Source organism: Gorilla gorilla, chromosome 10 (genome assembly GCF_029281585.2).
Source record: "Gorilla gorilla gorilla isolate KB3781 chromosome 10, NHGRI_mGorGor1-v2.1_pri, whole genome shotgun sequence".
NCBI lineage: Eukaryota > Metazoa > Chordata > Mammalia > Primates > Hominidae > Gorilla > Gorilla gorilla.
In genome coordinates, this window is record NC_073234.2 from 95,122,346 (window position 1) to 95,145,628 (window position 23,283).

Sequence of the window (23,283 nt, forward strand, 5' to 3'; positions counted from 1 at the left end):
CTCCCTGGTTCAAGTGATTCTCCTGTCTCAGCCTCCTGAGTAGCTGGGACTACAGGCGAGTGCGCCATCATACCTGGCTAATTTTTTATTTTTAGTAGAAACGGGGTTTCGCCCTGTTGGCCAGGCTGGTCTCAAACTCCTGACCTCAGGTGATCCTCCCGCCTGGGCCTCCCAACCATGCCTGGCTAAAAGTGCCTCTTATTTATAGATGTGTTAGCAGGTCGAACCTTGGACACATCTAAATTGGAAAATGATCTAATATTAAAGTAAACTGTATGTTTCAATGGAATATTACCTTTATATGTATCGCTAAGCCTATGTTTGCAGATAAGAAAAAGCACAGGTTTACTTTAAAAAAAAAAAAAAACAATGTTTATGGAAGCGAAATCTTGTGCTACAAAGCAACTACCCTGAAACTCACTGTTATTATTTTTTACCCACTTATTATCATAAAAAAACTAGTTCTCAGATTCTGCATACAGACAGCTTTATGTAAAATATATAAACATTTGTCCAAATTGGTACACAGATTGCATAAATATGGCAATTAAGATTGCATTTACAGATGTGCATGTACAATGCTGTGCAAATTATCACAATATTACAATTTCAGAAATTATTCAAATTGGTATCCAAGTAAAGCAATTAGTGAAAAAATACCCATGCAGAATTTAAATATCTCAGAACAAAATTTAAAATGTCTTCATTAAAAGTTCACACATTTAAAATAGTTTTATTCATTTTATTTGTATATGTCAAAATACATTTTTATTTCCAAAATAGTGGGTTTTGCAACTAGTTTCATGCAGAAACAAGGTCTGCTCAATACTACCAATAAAATCAATATAGCACAGTAGCTGTTCAGTTTTAGATACAAAGAATAAATAACCTAAATACAAAACACTAAAATATTAGAAACATGTATTTAATCATTCTTCACAGGCATCCAAACTTCACAAATATAAACCATAGCATGCCTAACTGTTGTGCAACCAGAACATGTTGCAGTCACTCAAACTGATCAGTTATCTGTATATTTTACCTCCACATAAGACCATGGAAATTCTCAATATTCAGACCTACCATTCATACAGTTCAAATATAACCAAAAATAAAACTCCCACAACTATCCTTGTACCTTTAAAATCAAGAATCCTGAGCTTGGTAGTAAGAGCATAACCTTATATCTTCATAAAACCAATCAAGAGAGAGAGGACTTAAAATCCTGCTTACCAAAACACCCTTCCCCAACCCCAAAGTAATCTAAAATAGGCAGTAGAACACAATGACCTTTTAAAATGAAGGGGTACAAATTCACATTTAATATAGTATACAATACAATCAATAATACAATCAGCTACTATAAGCTTTACAATGTACAATTTATTCAAATGGCTGAACTGTTCAGTGGTTAAGGAGACAGTTATGTGCCAGAAAGATGTAGTATTTTTTGCATGGTTTAATGAAAATATAAAAGCTATTTGTCCAAATAAAAGCCATCGTCACTATGTACTTGGTTTTGCGCTTTTTTTTTCCTTAAAAAAAAAAAAAGGCCACTGAAATGTATAAAATGGTCTGAACATGATGGTGGTATCAAAGTCGATGCCTCTTCACATGGCAATAACAGTGCATTTAACATTAACTCACGGGTTAATTCTGCAAATGATTTCATAGCATTACTTTGGCTAGCACAACAGTTTTAGACAGCACTCAGATAAATATAGGTATGTGAAATGTAAAGCAATTATCTTATGCAACTTTAATTATGGTTGAGTACTATCAAATGAAAACTGAAAATAAAAGCACTTTACAGTAGGAAACTTTTGTAAAGATAGGGCTCCACATAATGTGTAACTTTTAAAGTCTTTATATCACATTGTTAGCAAATTTTGTTTTTTAACACTATCATGGAGTAGCCTACTCTGCATTAGCAGACATTTGAAATAAGAAATAGTCAAGCATGCCATGTGGTGGTCTAAAAATCAAAACAATACACTTATTTGTATATACAGCATCACTCAGTACCTGCTAAAATGAATGTGAAGATTACAGAATCTAACATCTTATACTACAATAAAAAAAAAGTGACCAATGAAGCAGAAAATAGGAATTAAAAGATCTAATCTCAAATGACTTTAAAGCATTCATATAAGAAATAAATGCATATTGCACAAACAGTGAAAGCATATGTTCCACCAAGCAATTCAGTTCCAGGTGGGAGACAACACAGCATTAGCCTAATACATGACAATAATCACAGAAGAGCAAGTGTTCTTTTCTGTAATGAAAAAGCTGTGAAAACATAGAAGACTCTGCCACATGAAGAGTTTAGAAGGAAAAAATACAAACCCAAACTTAGATGAAAAGCCAAAAAATTTAAATATCGAAAAACTTGAAACTGTGGCACATCAAAAAATGTTGAGTAACTGTCTTCTGTGAGAGCTGAAAGTTTTTGTTGACACAAAAGTATTTATGTACAACTAAGGCTTACTGGTTAAATATCTGAGGCATATCTGGCCTTGAACACTTTCCTTATATGCTGGAGCTGTAAACAAGTTTTCTCAGTCATTAAAAAAAAATCTTCTCAGCAGCTGCATTAACATGAAACAATGGTCTTGATTAAAAAAAAAAAAAAAAAACCAACAACAACAAAAACACCCCAGAAAATTAAACAAAATGAAACAAAAATTCTAGATAAGAGGGCATTTGGCAGGATATCCGAAAATGACAGTCTCCAAGGATTCTTCCCAGACTTCCAGTGACTGCCAATTATGGTCCACTGGGTTACTAATATGTGCAATTCCATTACTTGCTGCTTTTTTCTTTCTTTTTTTTATTTGGAAAGTTTGCTTATAACTCTGATCAAGGCCCCATTTTCATCCTTTAGCCTCTGGTTGTCTGCTTTTAGGTCTGGTAACATCTATAAAGAGAAAAATTGAAGATCAAGTTTTACCTTCAATATTAAAAGATAAAACATTATTCTTAATAAATGTTATATTTTCACCACAAAACACATGATCAAGCTTTGTCAGTTATATATATTTCTAGTATCTAAAACATGTATCAGGAAGAAGGAAAAAAACCACACCTGGATTTGTAAAGCTAATTAGTTTCATAAATGCTGGAATGAAAGGTTTATTCTCTCCAAATTTTCCATTGAAATTTACTAGATCACCTGATTTTATGACTCACAAGCACATCACATTCCACCAGCCAAGACAAGCCTGTTTTTGTTAGGATAGGCTCTTAAAAGAGGTTCCTGTCAGCACCTAAACCAAAGACTTTTGCTTTTATGTATGTCAGACCTAAAATCATAATACTTCATATGGTTCCACAAGAAAGGCAAACTACCTAGGAAAACATTGAGGAAATTAGACTTGTTCTAAATTATTAAAATTCCTTAAACGATTCAACTACAGTAGCTCAGTTTAAAATGCCTAAACAATGTCCGATCCCAGATAGATGCTTATTAAATGGTAACAAGCAATTACTATTATTAGAATAGTGTATCATGTTTAAGCTAAAGTAGTAAGTCTGTATCTATGATCCAACTATTACAAAAATAACCAATTTTGAAGCAAATAGCCTCATATCTTCAAACAACGCATCTCAATTTTCTGTTGTTTTACAGACAAATTGATGAAGGGGTGAAAATATTACAAGTTAACTGAATACTCTACTAAGGATGATTAAAACTGTATGTTCTTTGCCAGTTTCACTAGGAAATGAAATAGCTCATATTTTTGGTCCCTAAACCATACTTTCCAAAATAGTCCTCTTTCCTCAGTTTTCAAAATGTATTAGATTATCTAACTTGATAAAAGTAAAACTTCTATTTGCAAAACTACCTTAAGCAAAATCTTTAGGAAGATTTAATTTTACGTGGAACCAATATGTTCTTATCTGTGTTCAGAATCTTTAAGATATAAAATATAGTAATATTAAGTTTATTCATTTGAATATTTGTAATATAAACTGAAATATAAACTAATGTGGTTCTGACTTCAATGACATTATTTTGAAAAACAGATAATGCATGCTTAATCTTCAGCTTCAAAATATATGTAAAATGTTATATACTGTTTGTTTTCTCTCTAGTAAAGAACTGTAAATAATAGTCATATTTTAAGTCCTAAAATATCTGTATAGCTAAAAAATGTGCAAAAGCTTTACAAAAGTACAGATAAGTCTTTAACTTAAATTCCAAAATCATCCCTAATTTTACTGTAGCTCATCAATTGTAATATACAATTAGTGACAATTTCTAACATTCTAAGAAGCCATGCATAATTAGTTATATGATATGCTTCAGACACAATGGCATTAATTTGTAAAAGTGAGCTCTCACAAAACACGCCTACTAATATAAAAACACCTGCCTGGCTCTACCAAGAAGAAATGATGAAACTAAAAATTATAGGTTCACAGACTGCAGTTGCCTATAGAACCCTGAGCGCTTGGCTACCACTCTTGTCAAGGCCCTATTCTCAGTCAGCAGTCGCTCATTTAACTCCCTCAGAGATTGAATTTGCTTTATTTGGTGCAGGTTCTGCAGGAATCAGAACATAAAGAAATAAGAATAAAAAATAAGAAAATGGAAAAGAGTATAATAAGAATGTAATCACAGGTAATTTTTTAAAAATATTACGTCTTAACGGAATAAGAGATTCAGAAAGGTAAACACTGTATTCCTAAAATTCTATTTCAAACTAAATAATACATAAGCAAACAAAATACAAAAGATTTGTCTCCAATCTTCAAAGCCATTCAATAATAATGGTCTAATAATAAACCAAACAATTTAATAATGAAACATCTAAATCTTGAACTTCTAATTCTATGGGTACAATATACTATGCATTGGTTCATTAATTCACAATGTGATAAAGATTTTATGAAGGACAGTGTGGTAAGAGGTAATCAATTAACTATGCTACTTGTGAAGACATTCAAAACATAATTATTTCTATAGGTAATATGGAGTTTGATAAAATACAGCTCTGCCTGTTCACTCCCTTAATGTCCTTTACTTTCAAAGGAGAACATTTTATAGTAACCCCCTCCACTACTTACTCACCAAAAAACATGAAAGTATATAGAAACATAAAGAATAAATAATAAATCCTACATCCTATTATTATTGTCTAACTTTTTCTATACCTGAACAGCAAAAGTGCTACACAAATTGATTATCAAAATAATTCGGGTTTTATTTTTTATTTTATTTTTGCTCCTTCTTTTCATAGGTGTTAAGATTTGGGTTTTAGACCCTCTTCTGGCTCACTAAAACCTGGATTCAGGAAGAAAGAGAAGCACCAGATATAGACAGTTCACAAACTGGGTAATCAGCTTTGAGAACAATTAATGTAAACCATATCTATAATAGTATTTTAAACATTAATACATAAACAGCACTCTCTCTCATAAGTAACATAGTTTACTTACTTTGAGCTCTTCTTCCATTTCAGATATTCTTCTTTCTAGAGCTCTTCGTTCCTAGATCGATTTAAGGTACCAATATTAGTTATATAATTATTAATATTCTTAAGTCTTCTTCTATACTGTGAAATAGTGATACTTCAGAATTAAAGGTCCAATCAGGAGCAGTGTAGAAAAGATGTGATGCCAGTGATATGTAAAGAGCTTTCCAAAATTTGACAAAAATAAATATGAAGATCTTTATCCTTAGAGTACAAGCTCTTAATTTAAAGCTCTGACTTTCTGGGAAGATGCTATATAACACGTTCAAACTACTTTTTGAGTTCATGTAAAACTTAGAGTGAATCAATACTCAAGACTGAAGACTGTACAGAAAAGAAAAACAAAACTCACACAAAGATGCAATCATATTACAGTGACAGAAGCAGAAAAGCAAGAAGCAAACATGCCTAAAATATGTGTACTTTGCAATTTCAGAGGAATGTAAGAGAAGCTCATTTCCTCCACTCACAATGTGTATTAGCCATTATTTATCCAACTGACTTTATAGCTTTGTATTTAGGTTGACATTATGTGTAGCATTAATGCAGTGAATGTAATAGAAAAGCAACTGCAGCGTTTATTTTAAACTTGTTTCAAAGAGTGACAGGCAAAGCCAACACACAACACATTATTGCAGTGTACTGTTTTATTCTCCCTTAAATGATAAGCATTTTGGGGTGTTATGCAAAAAGCAAGCAGCAGTAATTGATGAGCTGTAAAACTGGTTAGGTCATACCGCCCAGAAGATACTGACTCTTGCCGGTCACCTTTCAGATACAAACCATTTAAATTTAGTTTAATCACACTGAAACTATTTCCAAGACATTCTTTCCCAGATTAATAACAAATGCTGATATTTAGTCAAGCAGTACATTTACTGTAAATGTTAATGTTTTTAGGGTATGTGATTTTAAAAAGTAGACAGAATCCTACTGATCGTCTTTTAAGTACCATGTTATTCCAACATCGGCATGCCTAAACATTATTATATAGACAAAAACATTATTTTCAATACATAGATCTTTCTTCTACTAAATAATAGTCATGACAAATTCATACAAATCATCACACTTCTCAAAATACTAGCACATGAAGTGCCATATTTGATCTTTACCACTTTGCAAAATATCAGAAATAGAATATTTCTTCTGAGAGGTAATCTCCCTATGAGCCTCAATTTTATTAGGTGTCTTCAAGATTTTAAATTAGTGGTAAAGTAAGACAAGAAAACTACACCCAACTGCCTGATTCTATTAGCTCAATGAAATTGACATCTGTAAAATGGTATGAAATTTCTTATGTTTGACAAACATATTAACATTAAAAAATATAACTGGCCAGGCACAATGGCTCAAGCCTGTAATCCTAGCACTTTGGGAGGCCTAGGTGAAAGGATGGCATAAAGCCAAGAGTTCAAGACCAGCCTTGGCAACAAAGTGAGACCTTGTCTCCAAAAAGAAATTAAAAAAATAGCTGGGTGTGGAGACATGCACCTGTAGTGCCAGCTATTCTGGAGGCTGATGCAGGAGGATTGCTCGAACCCAGGAACTGGAGGATGCAGTGATCCGTGACTGTGCCACTGTACTCCAGCCTGGGTGACAGAGCAATATTCTGTCTCTTTAAAAAAACAAACAGACAAAAAAAAAAAAAAACACAAGGAAAAAAAATATGGTTTAGAGAAAATGCATGTAAAGTGTTTAATTTTGTGCCTGCTTGATATACAGAGAATGATGAATAAATGTTAGCAGTTACTATTAATACCATGATTATAGAGAGTGGATTAGCTACTTTGTAATTTATATGCATTTGACAAGCAGAAAAAGGAGGTCAGGTGAGCTTGTCAGAGTATGAATGTGTCTGCATCATGTGTATGTTAGAAAAAAAAAGTATCAAAATATCAGCTATCTCTGCATGACAGATTACAGATAATTTAATATTGTCTTCTTTTGTTAAAGTTTCTGTAATAAACATATTACTTTCATAAGAAAAATTAAATATTTAAAATTGTGATTGTATTTGAAAAATAAATACTACTTTAAGTACAGTTTGTTATCCATGCCTTTCATCTCAACTGTTAGTATAACAGAACTGATTTTATTATTTCTGCCTATCCTGGAGATAAAATTCAGTAACAGTTAAATATTCTAACAGGATATAATAATATTAAATTTATTAGAACAATATTTTAGCAATTATTATGTCCATTTTGAAAACATGACTCAGAACACTAATTTTTAAAACTTGCAGAAAGCATAATAAAATGGTAGCTATTGCAAGGTACAACTAGCAAATGACAGACATTATAACACTATTTTTGTATTCTTTTTTTTTAACCATTTCTCTTTCTCTTGGTGAAAAGGGCAAATTAGTTGTTTTAAAATAGAATGGAAGAAAAATGTTTTTATATCAATAGCTCCTAAGTATTTACTCTTTGATCATAGCTACCAGCATGTCATTTCTTCTCTGGTCGAAACCCTACCACGTCTAGCTACTGCTCAGCTACACTACAAACAATCTTTGGGCACTTTTCCTTTAACTTTTGGATCATTTATACATTCTCAACTGATGAGGCTAAACTTGTACAGTTATTCCTATGACTACTCCTAGACCTTTGAGCAACAATAAGTGAAGAGAAATACAAGTGAATGTATTACATTCAATAAAAATTTGCAGAAAGACATCAAGTGGCATAAGGATTTTCTTGTAATCATTTTTTTGTTTAAAATAGCCTACTTAAGTTAAATATTTAAACTCAAAATTTAAAAAAATTATTAAATTAACTTTAAAAAGAATTTGAAACTTTGATGTTCCAGATTTAGAAACTTTATTTCAAGAGTGAAAGTATTTTAGGTTTATAAAGAATTAAAATAAATGTATTTATGATTAAAACGTTTTAGGTACAGGCCATAAGAGATAAACGGCATTTCAAAAATATCAAATTCACTATCAAAATGTGTATAGTACATTTCAGAATCAAGGCAAGACATTTTTTTTAAATTCATTAAAAGAATTATGTGGTAAATTAAATTTTATTTAACAAGGTCATTTCATACCTAGAGAAACCCCATAGAATTCTATAAAGAAGTTGCTATAAAATACATTAACTCAATAAATATTTAAACTAATTAAAACTGTCATCCATAATAACAAAATAAAAACAAAAAACCTACCATTGTTTACCTAAAACAAGAAAGAAAAAAATAATTATTTAATAAGTGGGACACTTACCCTTTTTTCCATTTCCAACAGTGATCTATCAGCAAATCTTTCTTGTCTCTGCAACAAAGTAAGAAATTATAAAAGAGATAAGTGCAAAAAAGTTGAGGGGCGACCACAGTAATTCTCTTTTAATAGGTATTAAATCACAATAGTCAAGTGGAGTAAAACACAGGTTCGTGAGTAAAGCAAAGAGAAAACAGGATTTGTATTAAAATAATAAAGAGTGCAATGAATGTTTAGAAATAGAATGGTAACCAGAGCTCTCATTTTATGTTCTCTATCACTTTTCCCCAGGAACTTTCATAGTTTAGTTGGGCGTGAGGGTGAGTGAGTGAGTATGTGGAAGAAAAACAAAAAAAACTGTAGCTTTCCTTCTGAAGCTGAAATTCTTTCCTTTCCTACACCATCAGGAGTGGCTAATCAGAATGGTCAGATTCCAGGACCTTGATTGAAATATATTCATTAGCAGGTTGAATGACTCTGTATCCATGCAGCCAGACCAGTAAACTGGCCTTTTTATCTTCTCCCACAGCTATCTTAGTCTTGGCTCACACTCCAGGTTTCTTTTCCAATCATCCATGCTCCACAATTGGTTCACATCCACTTTCACTTATAAGAAATTCTAGCTGTACAGCTCTCTTCTGCTGGTGAGCTCAGGCCTTTCATTTTTTCCACTTCCTGTACTATCTGACCAGCTCAAAGCTGATGAAATCCTGAGATTTAAGCTTGGCTTTAAGGGATGGAAAAGCACCTTGGGTTTTAGCCTACATGTTGTATCCTGTACTGGAGAGCTCTGGACATTAAGCACAGGCATAGTTTAAGAACAAAACAAAAAAAGAAAAAAACAGTGGCATCTTAGATTTTATTTATATTGATCTCTGTACAAACATCTCCCTTGGAATTCCTGGTCAATTTGCTGAAAATGAATTCCTCAAAAGCCAACTTGCTGAATAACCAATTTTACTAATTTACCAAAAATGGTTTTTGACCACTTTAACAAGAATGCTTTATGAGTGCTAACCACAAAATATGCTTTAAAAACATATTGATTAAACACAATTTCACTGTTAAATGTGGTAATTTTAAAAATATTTCTTTACATAATTTTCTTTTATGCCAACCCTTTCAGTATTCATGTTTTAGTATCTCTAGGACTTGTAACCAAGTCACTTTTTGATCCCTCTTTCACAATTTTTACAGTTATGGTGTATAACATTTAAAGAACTAATCATGGCTAGGTTTTCTTACTTTTTCTCTTATTTTAAAATGGCTTCAAGCTTTTGTGCTTACTCTTCCTGGAAACATAAAAGTCAATATTCCAATTGGTTCTTGTGAGAAATTCAGTTCAGAATTTCAAATATGAGGCTGGGTGTAGTGGCTTACACCTGTAATTCTAACACTTTGTGAGGCTGAGATGGGCGGATCACTTGAGCCCAGGAGTTCAAGACCAGCCTGGGCAACACGGTGAAACCCTGTCTCTACCAAAAAAAAAAAAAAAAAGGAAAATTAAACAGGTGTGGTGGCATTGCCTGTAGTCCTAACTACCTGGGAGGCTAAGGTGGGATGATTGCTTGAGCCAGGGATATTGAGGCTGCAGTGAGCCCTGACTGTACCACTGCACTCCAGCTTGAGTGACACAGCGAGATGCTGTATCCATTAAAAAAAATAATAATTCAAATATGAATAAGACTGTTTAGTTAATTCTCATTTATTTTTGGTTTTGAATTTAAACATTTAATTGCTAGAAATATAAAACAAAGGCTGATACACCACGTGAGGATTTAAAAATAAATCATAGAAACTCTTTACAAGACCAAAAAAATTTTAAATAACATTCAAAAGCACCTGAAAAAAATCAAATAGCCAAAATAATAACAACACATGTAAATTAACAAAACATGGAAAAATAGCATTTCAGTGGAGACTTTTTCATATGGGAAGATTTTACCAATTATATGTGGTTTGCCAATTTCATTGATTAGAAAACACTAACATCAGTTTAGATAGTATTTTTACTTAGTTAACTTTCTTGTTAAACATTCCAGTTAAAGCTGTTAAAATCACAATGATTAGATCTGGTGAAATGGTCATTTGGCAAAGTGGTATTCAGCAAACTGGTTCTGGTAAGCTGGCATATTTTTTTTCCCTTCCTTGGAGATGATATGGGAAGGAGGGTACCTGGGCTAGGGCAAGAGTCAAGGATTCCAGAGTCTCTTGGCTAAATACTATCAAACAGACCTAAACTTCAAGATTAATTTCATGCAACTATCAAAACTGCCACTGCTATTTGTGGCAAATATCTGATGCAAATATTTGTGTATTTGTGAATAGTTATGAAGTCAATCAATGCCAAAAAAAAAAAAGGTGGAAAAGTTCACAGTAGATTCAGGATAAATACTTGAAAGTTGAACCCCTGATTAAAGTTACTTTAATGCTTATCAGTTTTACTTTTATGAATTATACTTCTCATTATTAACTCAGCATACTGGATGCGATACTCAGAGTACCTGCCAAGGCAGAAGCTATGATATTTTTTAATCCTACTTCTCTTGCCAGGTAACAGAAATTGGTACCTGACCCACAGGCAATTTTCTGTCCAGTGACCTATGAAATGGTCACTAACAAAACAGGCTGCTCCATACTGGGTAGTAACAGGCTAATTCTATCAATTCCCCTCTCTTGCAGGGTTTGACTGAGAGACATACAGGAAGAATTACATGACAATGAAGTAGGCAGCACAGCAGAACACAGAGAAGGCATTAAGTAGTGGAGACACAGATGAGCTGAGTCACCATGACAGAACACTATAGTAGGGAGCAGTGGATATTTATTTATTTATTTATTTGAGATGGAGTCTTGCTCTGTCACCCAGGCTGGAGTTGCAGTGGCACGATCTTGGCTCACTGCAACCTCCACCTCCCGGGTTCAAGCAATTCTCCTGCCTCAGCTCCCGAGTAGCTGGGACTACAGGCGCCCACCACCACACCCAGCTATTTTTTCTGTATTTTCAGTAGAGATGAGGTTTCACTAAGTTGGCCAGGCTGGTCTCGAGCTCGTGACCTCAGGTGATCCGCCCACCTTGGACTCCCAAAGTGCTGGAATTACAGGCGTGAGCCACCGCGCCTGGCTGCAGTGGACATCTTTACTTAGAACATTATAATGAAATCCCTAGAGCTGAAGCTATGCTCAGAGAACTCATTATATTTTTATGTATGCAGGCTCACTAAGATACTAATGCAACCTGAAGGATGATGACAAGTTCACTGATTAAAAAACAGCAACATCAGTTTAGGTATTTTTACTGTTAACTTTTCTGCTAAACATTCCAGTTTACCATGAAGCCTAAATATAAGTAGTAGTTTTAATGTGTATGACACTGTAAGTTTTTATGACATCTCACTATGAAACCTATTCTTGTTCTGTTTTACTTTTCTGTTTATCTTTACAAAAACCTCCATTAACATGAAGGAATTTGAGGAGTGGTGAGGTTAGCCTGAACCCTAGAAGTTTGGCACAGTATCTACCGTGCACAGACAATCGCTTTACAACACAACAATGGTTAAAAAAAGGATCTGGTAACAAGTTTAAGTTCAACAAACAGAATGAACTTTTTTGGTTTTTGTTTTGTTGTTTTTTTTTAGAATTAATTTTTAAAAATTAAGAAAAAGATGAGTGTAAAGACTGACCAAAAAAAGTACGTAGTCCCATTCACAGATCTGGATATGCTGTTTTTAGATCCATGCTTTCGGCTGGATTCTAAGAGTCGTGCTGTAGAAATACATTTATGCTAGAAAGTCCCAAGTTAAAATTGAACACATTTGTTTTCTTAAAAATTACAGGATGCCTTAGAGCCTTTAGCATATAAATAGACCCTGTAAAGTCTTTAACATGTAAAATATGTAGTATTTCCCTAGTTTCTTTGATCACAAAGCTTTTTTTTGTTTGTTTTTTGAAAGGAGGGAAATGAGGAGAAGATGTACCTATTCCTGTCTCCCAGAACTAATGTTCCATGGAAATGGAAAAGTGGCTTGGGAAACAATTGCTAGATCATATGTACAAGGTTGTGAGTTTTGCTTGGCCATCCCAATTTTATTGTACAAATTTATCTTCTCTAGAATGCTGCATAGAAGGAACTTACAAAAGGAGTTATGATTAAAATTATCTTCTTCCAGCACTATAATATAAAATAACCTTTACTTGAACAAACATAAAATATTTGTAGTAAACAAAAACTATTATAAAAATTTTTATATGGCTATAAGATGATTCTGTATAGATGCTTTTAATGTTTTAATGACTTGCTACATTTGGTATTCTGGAAATAAACATTTAAAACCTTGACATACCACAACATTGGTATTAAAAGGCTTTTTATATGTTGACTTTTGACTATGACTATTTTTTAAATTTACTCCAGAAAAAGTAAATAATCCATAAACAGCATTATCTTCTATTATCAATTATCAGACTTCTATTTAGAGTATTAGAAAAAATTTTAATACCATTTTTAGATGGGATAAATCACAACCATTACCTTGAGAGTAACAAAAAGAAAAGGGTACAAACCTGGGTGGCCTTTTCCAACTGTAATTTAAGATCTGTTAGTTCCATATTTGTATCATGTAGCTGTGCCTTCAGCTTTTCATTTTCAGCTAGAATTTGTTCATAAAGCTATAAAAATTAGGGTAAAAGAACAAATTACTTTTCTGCTCTCTTATTACTTTAAAATTTCTCATTGATTACTTTGCAATATTAAAACAGCTTAATGTAGCATATGAGCTATAAAGGATACATTTAAAAAATCCTTCATGGTTGCAAAGCAGAGACTGTTCATTATGCAAGTGTGTTTGTCCCATATAAAGTCTTAAAATTAGTTCCAGTATTCAAAAATCAAGACTTCACAGAAAAACTGGACTTTTCAGGTTATCTTAAAAAAGATTCAGTTATCTGATAAAGAGGGACCACATACCTGCACAGCAACTGCAGCTAGGGCTAAGGAGTCACTGTGATCTTTATTTGGAGTCCGTGAGATTTTCTGCCCATCACTCTCTCTTGAATTCCCAAAAATGAGACGGAGTACCAGCTGTATTTATCATTATACTTCTACATTGCTTACAGTAAAGTTAAAAGGCAAATGACGTATTTCCTGAAATATTTCAAATCCAGGATAAAATCCAAGACCTTCCCCTTTTCTAATGCTTTTCGTCTTTCTTAACACTCCTTATTCCTTACCACTGCTTTACTACTTCCACCATAATTCTGGCTATGATCATCTCTTATCTAAACTATTCTAATTCCCTGATCACCCTCTAATCTGTTTTATATATAGGAGCTAAAATTAACTTTTCAAAATGAAAATCTCATAATTTTCATAGGCCAACCATTCCATTTCCACCCACAAATTAAAAACTCTTGAATGGCTTCCCAGTGTTCTTAGCATACGAAAAATCTTACAATGGCCTGTAAGGCACTGCATGATCTGGTCTCAGCCTATACAACTGCTGCCTCAAATGAATATTTCTTCCACTCTACTAGCTATAATTAAAATTTAATTATTCCAATGCATCATGTATTCTCCCCCCACCAGGTCTATGTGCTTGTAATTCCACTCTATTTGGAATAATTTTCTCACCAATTTTTGCCCATTAACTATTAATAATCCTTCCGTTTTTGGCTGAAACCACACTTCCTTTGGAAATCAATCCACTTTCTTTTTTTTTTGAGATAACAGTTTTCCTCTTGTTGCCCAGGCTGGAGTGCAATGGCGTGATCTCAGCTCACTGCAACCTCTGCCTCCTGGGTTCATGTGATTCTCCTGCCTCAGCCTCCCGAGTAGCTGGGATTATAGGCATGCGCCACCACACCTGGGGTAATTTTGTATTTTTGGTAGAGACGGGGTTTCTTCATGTTGGTCACGCTGGTCTCGAACTCCCGACCTCAGGTGATGGCCTGCCGCAGCCTCCCAAAGTGCTGGGATTACAGGTGTGAGCCACTGCGCCCAGCCAAGGAAATCAATCTACTTTCTTTTGTTATATACTTTTATAAAATTGCTTTTCTACTTCAAGTTAACTGTCTCCATTATTTATTATACAGTCATTAGTATGACTGTGTAATAAGGTCTCTCTCCCCCACTACATGGAAAATGCCCACAAGAGCAAGATAGTATCTTCATCTCCATTTGCCCATGAGTAGAATCTCTCTACTTAGCATAGTTCAGTTCTTTATTGAATAAATGATGAATCTTATTCATAATGTAAAATGATTCTCTCCCTCACCCGTTCCCCTAACTTGGCTTTTAAAAAAGTATGTAATTCAAATAGCTGCCAGATAACTGGGGACATGTACAAATGCCGTAAGCTTTCTCCTTCTCCAACAGACTTCATGTTTACTATAAGCACAAAATAAGAAGATACAGTTTCTGCGATTTATTCATTAATTACTTCAATCCTGCCCCAAGTTTTTCAGTTACCTATGAAAAACTATCAATATATTCTCTTAGGAAAAACCATCTTCTCTGTTTGGCTGCTTCCTAGTAACAAGAAACAAAGTGTGTATACATTTGTGTGCACCCATTTATTGAATGCTCCTTTCCAGCTCAATCATAGCAATGACTTGAGATACTTAAATGTAAAATCATCTTGGATGACTTTCTCTTGCCTTTAATAAACAAACAGCTATTTACATTCTACTTAACCATCACTTGCCGAAAACTGAAAATGAAAATAAGTTATTTCAAAATACTCATTTCATTATGAGTTTTTAAAATAATATTTGAATATGAGTATCTCAACATAAAAGATAACTTTTTATTAAATATAACTAAATAACCCAAGTACCTTTTTAAAGTCAGTTGAGTCATCCTTTTCTAGCCTGCTGCTGTAAGGTTTTCTTTCTTCTAAGTAACTGTATGATCCAGAGCGACCCAGCAAGGAATCATATCGATCACCAGCTGATGTAGAACTGGTTTCATATCTTCAAAAGATTAATTTAAATAAAAAACCTTGTTATAGGCTTTTACAATTATAACAACATACATCCTAGTACACATATAACTTGACAGTTCAAAAGAGTAGGTCACAGTCTCCCTCTGTTATCTGATTAATTTTTGTGATATATAATAAGTGGGAAGTTATTTTATTTTTTTAGATAGGGTCTCACTCTGCTGCCCAGGTTGGAGTGCAGTGGCATGATCTCAGCTCACTGCAGACTCGACTTCTCGGGCTCAAGTGATTCTTCTACCTCAGCCTCCTGGGTTGCTGGGACTACAGGCATATGCCACCATGCCTAAATCTGTACTTTTGGTAGGGATGGGGTTTCACCATGTTGCCCAGGCTGGTCTTGAACTCCTGAGCTCAAGCAATTCACATGCCTCAGCCTCCCAAAGTGCTGGGAGACTACAGGAATGAGCCACTGCACCCAGCCTATTTTTTTAATACTACTAATTTCCATTAATTGAGGAAGAGAGTCAAAATTTCCATGTTTAAAAGCCAAAACTGGTTTCATATAATTAATATTTTAAATTGTACATTTCCTCCCACATTTTAATATTTCCAAAACCAGAAAATGGCTTACAATTGATGATGCCTTATAGTTTAATTGGTAGCACCTTTCCTTTTTTTCAGTAGTAGGTAACGCAATGGTGTTTTAAAATGAGTAATGTCTTAGATTTGATGAAATAAAGTATATCCAAAGTGCAAGTAATGGGTTTGTCCTAAGCAGGAAAAACATATCTTACTGGTAAAGGAGAATTCTCTTATTATCTGGTTCTGAAATTCAGGTTACCTTTTCTGATAGATGCCATTGGCTCTGCATTTCAATTCAATAGAATCATCAGTAGACAGAAATTTATTACTGGTCTTACAGGGCTGTGGTTAACAATGATAAGAGAAATGGAATGGAGATCAAAATCAAGGATATAGTGGAGGTTCTCTGAAAAGATGGATAATTTTGAATTAGGTGACACTTTTTTTTTTTTTTTAAAGACACAGGGTCTCACTGTATCCAGTGAGGAGTGCAGGCTGGAGTGCAGTGGCACAACCATAGCTCACTATAACCTTGAACTCCTGGGAGCTCAAGTGATCCTTCTGACTCAGCCTCCCCAGCAGCTAGAAATAGAGGAGCATACAGTTATGCCTGGATAATTAAGAAATTTTTTTTTTTTGGTAGAGATGGAATCTTGATGTTGTCCATGCTGGTCTTCAACTCCTGGACTCAAGTGATGCTCCTGCCTCAGCCTCCGCAAGTGCTAGGATTACAGGGTTGAGCTAGATGACACTTTTTTAAAAGTGTCTTCACTGGTTCTCTTTTGTCTAAAGCAGGGCTACAAGAGAAGATTCTGAATACTTAATCAAATACATTTCTGGCCAAGTGTGGGTTTTATCAGTCCCTGATGTTAATAATGAGATAGTTGAACTAACTTAAGAAACTTTGGAATATCTTTGTTGTAGAGATTTGGGGAAAAATCTTACTTGCTCTGACTAGTGATCTTGAAGTAAAGCCTTTAACAAAGAAAGCTAGTAACAATGATAAGGCCATCAAAATTTCTGTTTTTTTTATTATCAAATAATTCTATAAACTTACAAAATCCATAAATTCCTAGCAACACATTTTTAACAAAGATAAAAATAAGAAAAAAATGTCAGTTAAAAAATAAATAAAACATACCTAGAAATGGAATCCGTCTGGAAAGAGAAAAACATAGGCATACTAAATTTTTATGCTTTCATTAAACTATTAACCTATGATTATAAGTAAATTTAATGTAGTATCAATAGAAGCAAACAAATGAACACCTAAGGTTCTTTATGCATAACAGTATATACATATTTTGTTTAAAATTTACTTTCTTGAAATCTAGCTATATACCTTTAAGGTCAGCAATTAGGTGACAGGAAATTTAATTTTCTCAAGCAAGTGGCATGCTACACTGAAGTTCCAGAAAGTCTTATCTAAATCGTGAAATGATTAATAAGGTAAAACAGTCTTACTGGGGGCCAAAGTAGTCTTTTTCAGTAGTCAAATTTAGCCTTTTCTTTTTCTATTGAAATACTCACTGATTCTATAATTTATTCAGAATGGTTTGTTAAACTTCTTAATTTAAATATTAGTGATTTCCCATTATATTTATCTTTGGAGATACTGTAAAATTACTAGGTTACTTTTGGGATTGTTTAAAGTCAAATATTTTGGACTAAAAATGTTTTACTAAAGTCTGTAAATTTCCTCTGCAAAACCAATTTTAACTTTACTCCTTACATTGTTTTTTAAGGTAATGTTTTCTTTTATTGATTTATTCTTTGGTTTAACAACAACTAACAATTTTAAAGAATAAATTTCAATTTTCAAGATAATCAAATTCAGTAAAATGGCCATTCATGAACTAAAATGTCTACATATCAAACAAAAATAATACATCTTACCTTATAGTCTGCACTTACATTCACTGATTTAAATTTTAACAATAAAAAGTCTAGTGAGAAATCACTCAAATTCCATTTATCTTTAAAAATCATGGTGTTATCACTGATTATTATTACTATTTTTGAGATGAGGTGTCGCTCTGTTTCCCAGGCTGGAGTGCAGTGATATGATCACAGCTCACTACAGCCTCACTGGCCCAACTGATCCTTCTGCCTCAGCCTCCTAGTTAGCTGGGACTACAGGCATGCACCATCACATCCGACTAATTTCTTAAATTTACTGTGGAGACAGTGTCTCCCTATGTTGCCCAGGTTGGTCTTGAACTCCTGGGCTCAAGGAGTCCTCCCACCTCAGCCTCCCAGAGTGTTGGGATTATAGGTGTGAGCCACCATGCCCGGCCTAGCATTATTTAAAAACTTTTAAGAATTGTGGTAAAAACCATGTAATATAAACTTTACCATGTAAACCATTTTTTAGAGTATATAGTTCAGTATTTTTAATTATATTCATATTGTTGTGCAAAAGATCGCTAGAACTTTTTCATCTTGCAAAAATAAAACTCTATATCCACTGAACAACTTCCTTTGTCCTCCTCTTCCTAGCTCTGGCAACAAAGGTTCTACTTTCTGTTTCTATGATACCCAAATAAAATAAGTGGAATCACACAGTTCTTGTCTTTTTGTAACTTGCTTATTTCATTTAGCATAATGCCCTTGTTCCCCAAATTTTAAGATTAATTTTCCAAAGTAAAAATATCTTTTTAAAGATAAAAAAGATTAAAATATATAGAAAGATATTCAGAAATATCTTTCTGACTATGGTATTGTAAAGTTCATATAATGGTATACAAAGTTCCTGTGTAATTCCTCATCCCTCCATTCTCTAGATAACCACTGTTATCTAACCAACCTTGTCTGGACACATAATATCTATGTGAATATAGAAAATATTGATCTCTGCACATACATTGCACCTTATTTATTTATCTACATCCATTCTTCCTTTTTCTCATGGTATAGCAGTTACTAGGTTTAGGTGAGATGACACATGGCCCATGTTGGTAGCAAAATGGCTGCAACAGTTCAGTGATAGGCCCTGTCTATCCTAAGCCAACTATAATCCTATCCCTATGAGGTACATCAGCCTGAGGATGAAGCTGACACGAAGGACTGCAGAATATAACTGGAGTACAATACATTTTCTTTGTTTAATCCAGTTTGACTTAGGTTTCATATTGTTATTTATATTTGTTATATTTATTTATATGTTATTCATTACTTATAACTAAAAGAACTCTAAACAATCTAAAGTAAACAAAGACTACTTAAATTGAAAATAAAAAAACTTTTCTTAGAAACAATGTTCCTCTTCATCTTAACGTATCTCATATAATTTTAACAGTAAAACTTAAAATACAATATACATCAATATGCTTCAAAATTACAACTTTAAAAGCCAGACAATCTCCCTTCCACTCCAGCCTGGTGGGGGCTGGAGTCTGCGTGATAAGGCAATGAGAGGTGTCAGATGGGGATGGTTTACTAATTTCCTCCCCTCCTATTTAATAAAGAAGGGACATAGGTAAATTGGGGAGTTCTGATAACTGATAACCAAAAAATTTAGGTAACAGTTAAAGCTTTAGGCCTGCAAATAATTTAACCTCAGAACCAATTCACTCCTCATTGTCTGGCCACCTAAAGATAAAGTAAAATTTTGGGGTCAAAATAGGCAAACTTGGCCCTAAAATAATGTTCACCGTCACCTAGCACAGGTAACCAACTTTTGTTCACATTACTGTAGATCCTTGCTGACTAAAAAGAAATGTAATAGCTCTATTAAGGAACTTCAACTCAAAATGAAGAAAATATTAATATGACCAGAATGCTATTTCATGCTAGACAGTGCCAGGTTTAGACTCATGTTGTTCAGCTCTATCCTCATATGAACAGAAATATTTTGAATATTTTTTAGCTTTCTACACAGCCAAACAATCAGGAAGGGGGTCGGGGGAACTTTCAACCCTTGCTGGCTGTGCAGCCTTGTCATTCAAACTTGCTTTAGGTCCTTCATCAGTACTGAGAGGAAAAAAATGTCTTTTAGATTCTCAACATAAAAATCTGTTGGAGACTCTAAATTTCTAAATATATGTAAAAGAAAGTTAGAAGATGCCTATATTCTCCAGAACATAACTTTGAAATAAAATCTACAGAAATAAAATCTGAGCCTACTACTTCTGGATTTCCACTACTTCTGATTATCCTTTAGATATTTTCCTTTGGCCAAGGGTACTATTTCTTTTTTTGCTTTTTCTTTTAACTCCGAAGGTTAAATGACATACATTAAATTACATCCACTTAGAGTGTACAATTTGGTGAGTTTTGGCAGTTCTGTATATCCATAAAACCACTGCTAGGATCAAGACCCAGAACATTTTCATCACCTCCAAAACATTATTTTGTGACCCTTCCCAGTCCTTTTAATCCTGATCCCCAGGCAAACACTGATATTGCATACCCAGCATGTAGGTAGAGTATGCAATAACTGCTTTGCATGAATAAATACAATAAAACACAATTTAAAAGTAATTATTAAAAAATATGAATACTTCTCAATACAAAAAGTAATGGTATTTACCTGAGTTTCTTTCTTATTGGATCCCTCTTCTGTGTCTGATTGTTGTTCTTGTTCATTTTCATCACTCTAAAAATAGATTGCCAATTTATATTTTAGGAAATTTTAGTAATAATTTCAAAAATTATTTTTTAAAATTATTTTTGGGAGTCCTTCTCTCTCAGAATATACATTGAGACATTTGTAGATAAAATGAGATGTCTAGGATTTTCTTCTAAATAATATGGGAGTTGGGAGATGGAGTGGGAATTTAAGCTGAAAAAATGAATACTTGGGGTAGGGCTCATTATACTATTATGTTACTTCTATAAAGTATATGTTTAACTTTTCTATATTAAAAATCAAAAGAAAAATAGAAAACTATTTTTCGATTTCCCCATCTGTTCTTCCCTTCTTTGTCATTTATGTATGATTTTCCCCCTTTTTAAACTTTTTTAAATAGACATACGCACTCTTGATTCATCAAGTTGAATATATATTTTGTCCACAGCATGGACAATGCGAAGATACTAAAACTCTTCAACTCCATTTAATACTTTCCCATATTTTTGTGCTATTGTTTTCATATGCCTTAGCTCTTTATATATTTTAAACTGCATATGACAGTTATTTGTTTCATGTAATTAAGTAATTAGTAATTAAGTAAAATTAAAATGGACTGAAACACTGCAATTAAAAAAAAGTTCAGAAAAAAGTTGACCTAAATATGTTGTTTATTAAAAAAACACAAATAAATTGAAAATAACAGAAAAGATATATTATACAAAGATAATCAAAAGGAAGCTTTTCAAAAAAGCAGAATTTAAGGTCAGATATAATATTAGAGATAAAGAGGAACATATAGTGAGAGATGGGTCAGTTTAACAGGAAGACAGATGATTCCATGTTCTTTCAGTGAAAGAATAGTTAGAAATTTTCTTTAAAAAATATTTTTATAACAATAGAAGTAAATGTACTGCTACATACAATAGCATAGATATATCTTATAAACATAACACTGAGTTATAAAATTTATAGTTCTAGTCATATGCTCTTCAAAAACAGGCATAGTTAACTACGGTGTTAGAAATCAGGATACTAGCTGACTTTGAAAATAAGGATGATAGGGATTGAGAGGGAGAACATAGGGGCAATCTACACTGCTATTTTTATTCATCATTCTGAGTGGTGATTACATAGATATGCTCCTATTGTGCTAATCCATTAAGCTATACATGTATGAATTATGTTTCTAAACATGCCATACTTCAATAAAAGGTTTATTTTTTAGAAAATGGAAACAAAATCAATGAATAGCAATGTCAGGCCTACAATCAAGGACCAGGAAAACACTAATTTTTACAAGACTGTTGTAATTTGATAAGCAAAGCACTGTCTCTATTTAGCATGCTTTGAGATGGAAGTAATCTGTAATGTAGATCTTATAATGATATTTATGAAAATGAAATTAAATAGACTCCTTAGAAATTCTTAAAAGATGTTTTTACAAGAAGCAGTTTACCTATTATAAAATAATCAATACATGCACTCTGAGCTTCAGACATTATTATTTCTATTCCATAATTAGGTCAGAACCACTCCTTTTAAGTAGTACCAACAATCTAAGTAGTTAACTATCCTTAAAAATAATTTTTCTTATTTAACAACTCAGAAAACACAGTGATGATTTAAGGAATATGAAATCTAAGGCATATAAGAAATTATTAGTATGTATTTTTGGACACATTAAGAATACTATCAAGAATACTATCAAATAATGTATTTTAATAGGTTCTCACATCTTGTGTCCAAAATGAAACTCCTGTAGATCTTCTTTTCTCTCTTGGTCGTCGTCGTTCTCTGATTGATTTAGGTTGTGATTTATCTTCTCCTTCTTTCTCCTCTTCTCTTTTTTCTCCCTCTGTTAAGGATTGCAATGAACCACAATATAGCAATATATCTTGACAATATTTTGCAAGGTAATTGTAAAAACAATGGGTAAAATGGGCCAGGGGACTATCTAGGGGGATGGAAGGTAGGCAGCTGCTACTACTTAGCTCCAGCCAATTGTTGGTATGTGAGAATTCAGATCCAGTGTTGCCAGGTCAGCCAACTTTTCAAGAAATGGGAAAAATCTGAAGTTTGAAGTGAGTATCTCTAATTTTAAATGTTGGTTCAACATTTTTACAAACACAATGCAGGCCTCACACACAGAAGTTTAAAGAACTGAAATATCTCAATGATCAACATGAGAAAATATATAGCTGGAAATTGGGAAAAAACTTTATTTTCTGCTGTTTATTCTACATTACTACTGATATTATCATGACTAATACTGTAAGATTTTGGCTTTAAAATATGAAATGCCTATATTTAGTACTTATATCTGATTTAAAGTAGGAATTACTCAGAATTTAAGTAGAAAGTTTATATAAAATAATAGGAAATGGTAATGAGTATCAATATGCCAATATATAGTTGAGAAAGAAATGTATTTTTTAAGAAATAAGCGCCCTCTCCCTCTCCCTCTCCTCCCTCTCCTCCCTCTCCCTC

General features: G+C 33.2%; 1 protein-coding gene across 6 annotated transcripts in view; it reads right to left on the reverse strand.

Moving 5' to 3' along the window:
- Positions 1 to 462: 462 nt before the first annotated feature.
- Positions 463 to 23,283, reverse strand: part of PPP1R12A (protein phosphatase 1 regulatory subunit 12A) — a 166,459-nt gene continuing 143,638 nt past the window's right edge. For 5 of the 6 annotated variants that reach the window (XM_055358747.2, XM_031016581.3, XM_055358749.2 and 2 more), the window contains 8 exons: positions 22,530 to 22,651; positions 20,755 to 20,820; positions 17,365 to 17,381; positions 15,537 to 15,672; positions 13,267 to 13,371; positions 8,710 to 8,757; positions 5,446 to 5,496; positions 463 to 2,920 (listed from right to left, as the gene is read on the reverse strand). In XM_055358747.2, the coding sequence (XP_055214722.1) occupies positions 2,834 to 2,920; positions 5,446 to 5,496; positions 8,710 to 8,757; positions 13,267 to 13,371; positions 15,537 to 15,672; positions 17,365 to 17,381; positions 20,755 to 20,820; positions 22,530 to 22,651 (632 nt within the window). In that variant the 3' untranslated portion in view covers positions 463 to 2,833. Of the gene's footprint in view, positions 2,921 to 5,445; positions 5,497 to 8,709; positions 8,758 to 13,266; positions 13,372 to 15,536; positions 15,673 to 16,165; positions 16,206 to 17,364; positions 17,382 to 20,754; positions 20,821 to 22,529; positions 22,652 to 23,283 lie in introns of those variants that run through there. The other variant, XM_055358750.2, reaches the window with a different exon arrangement.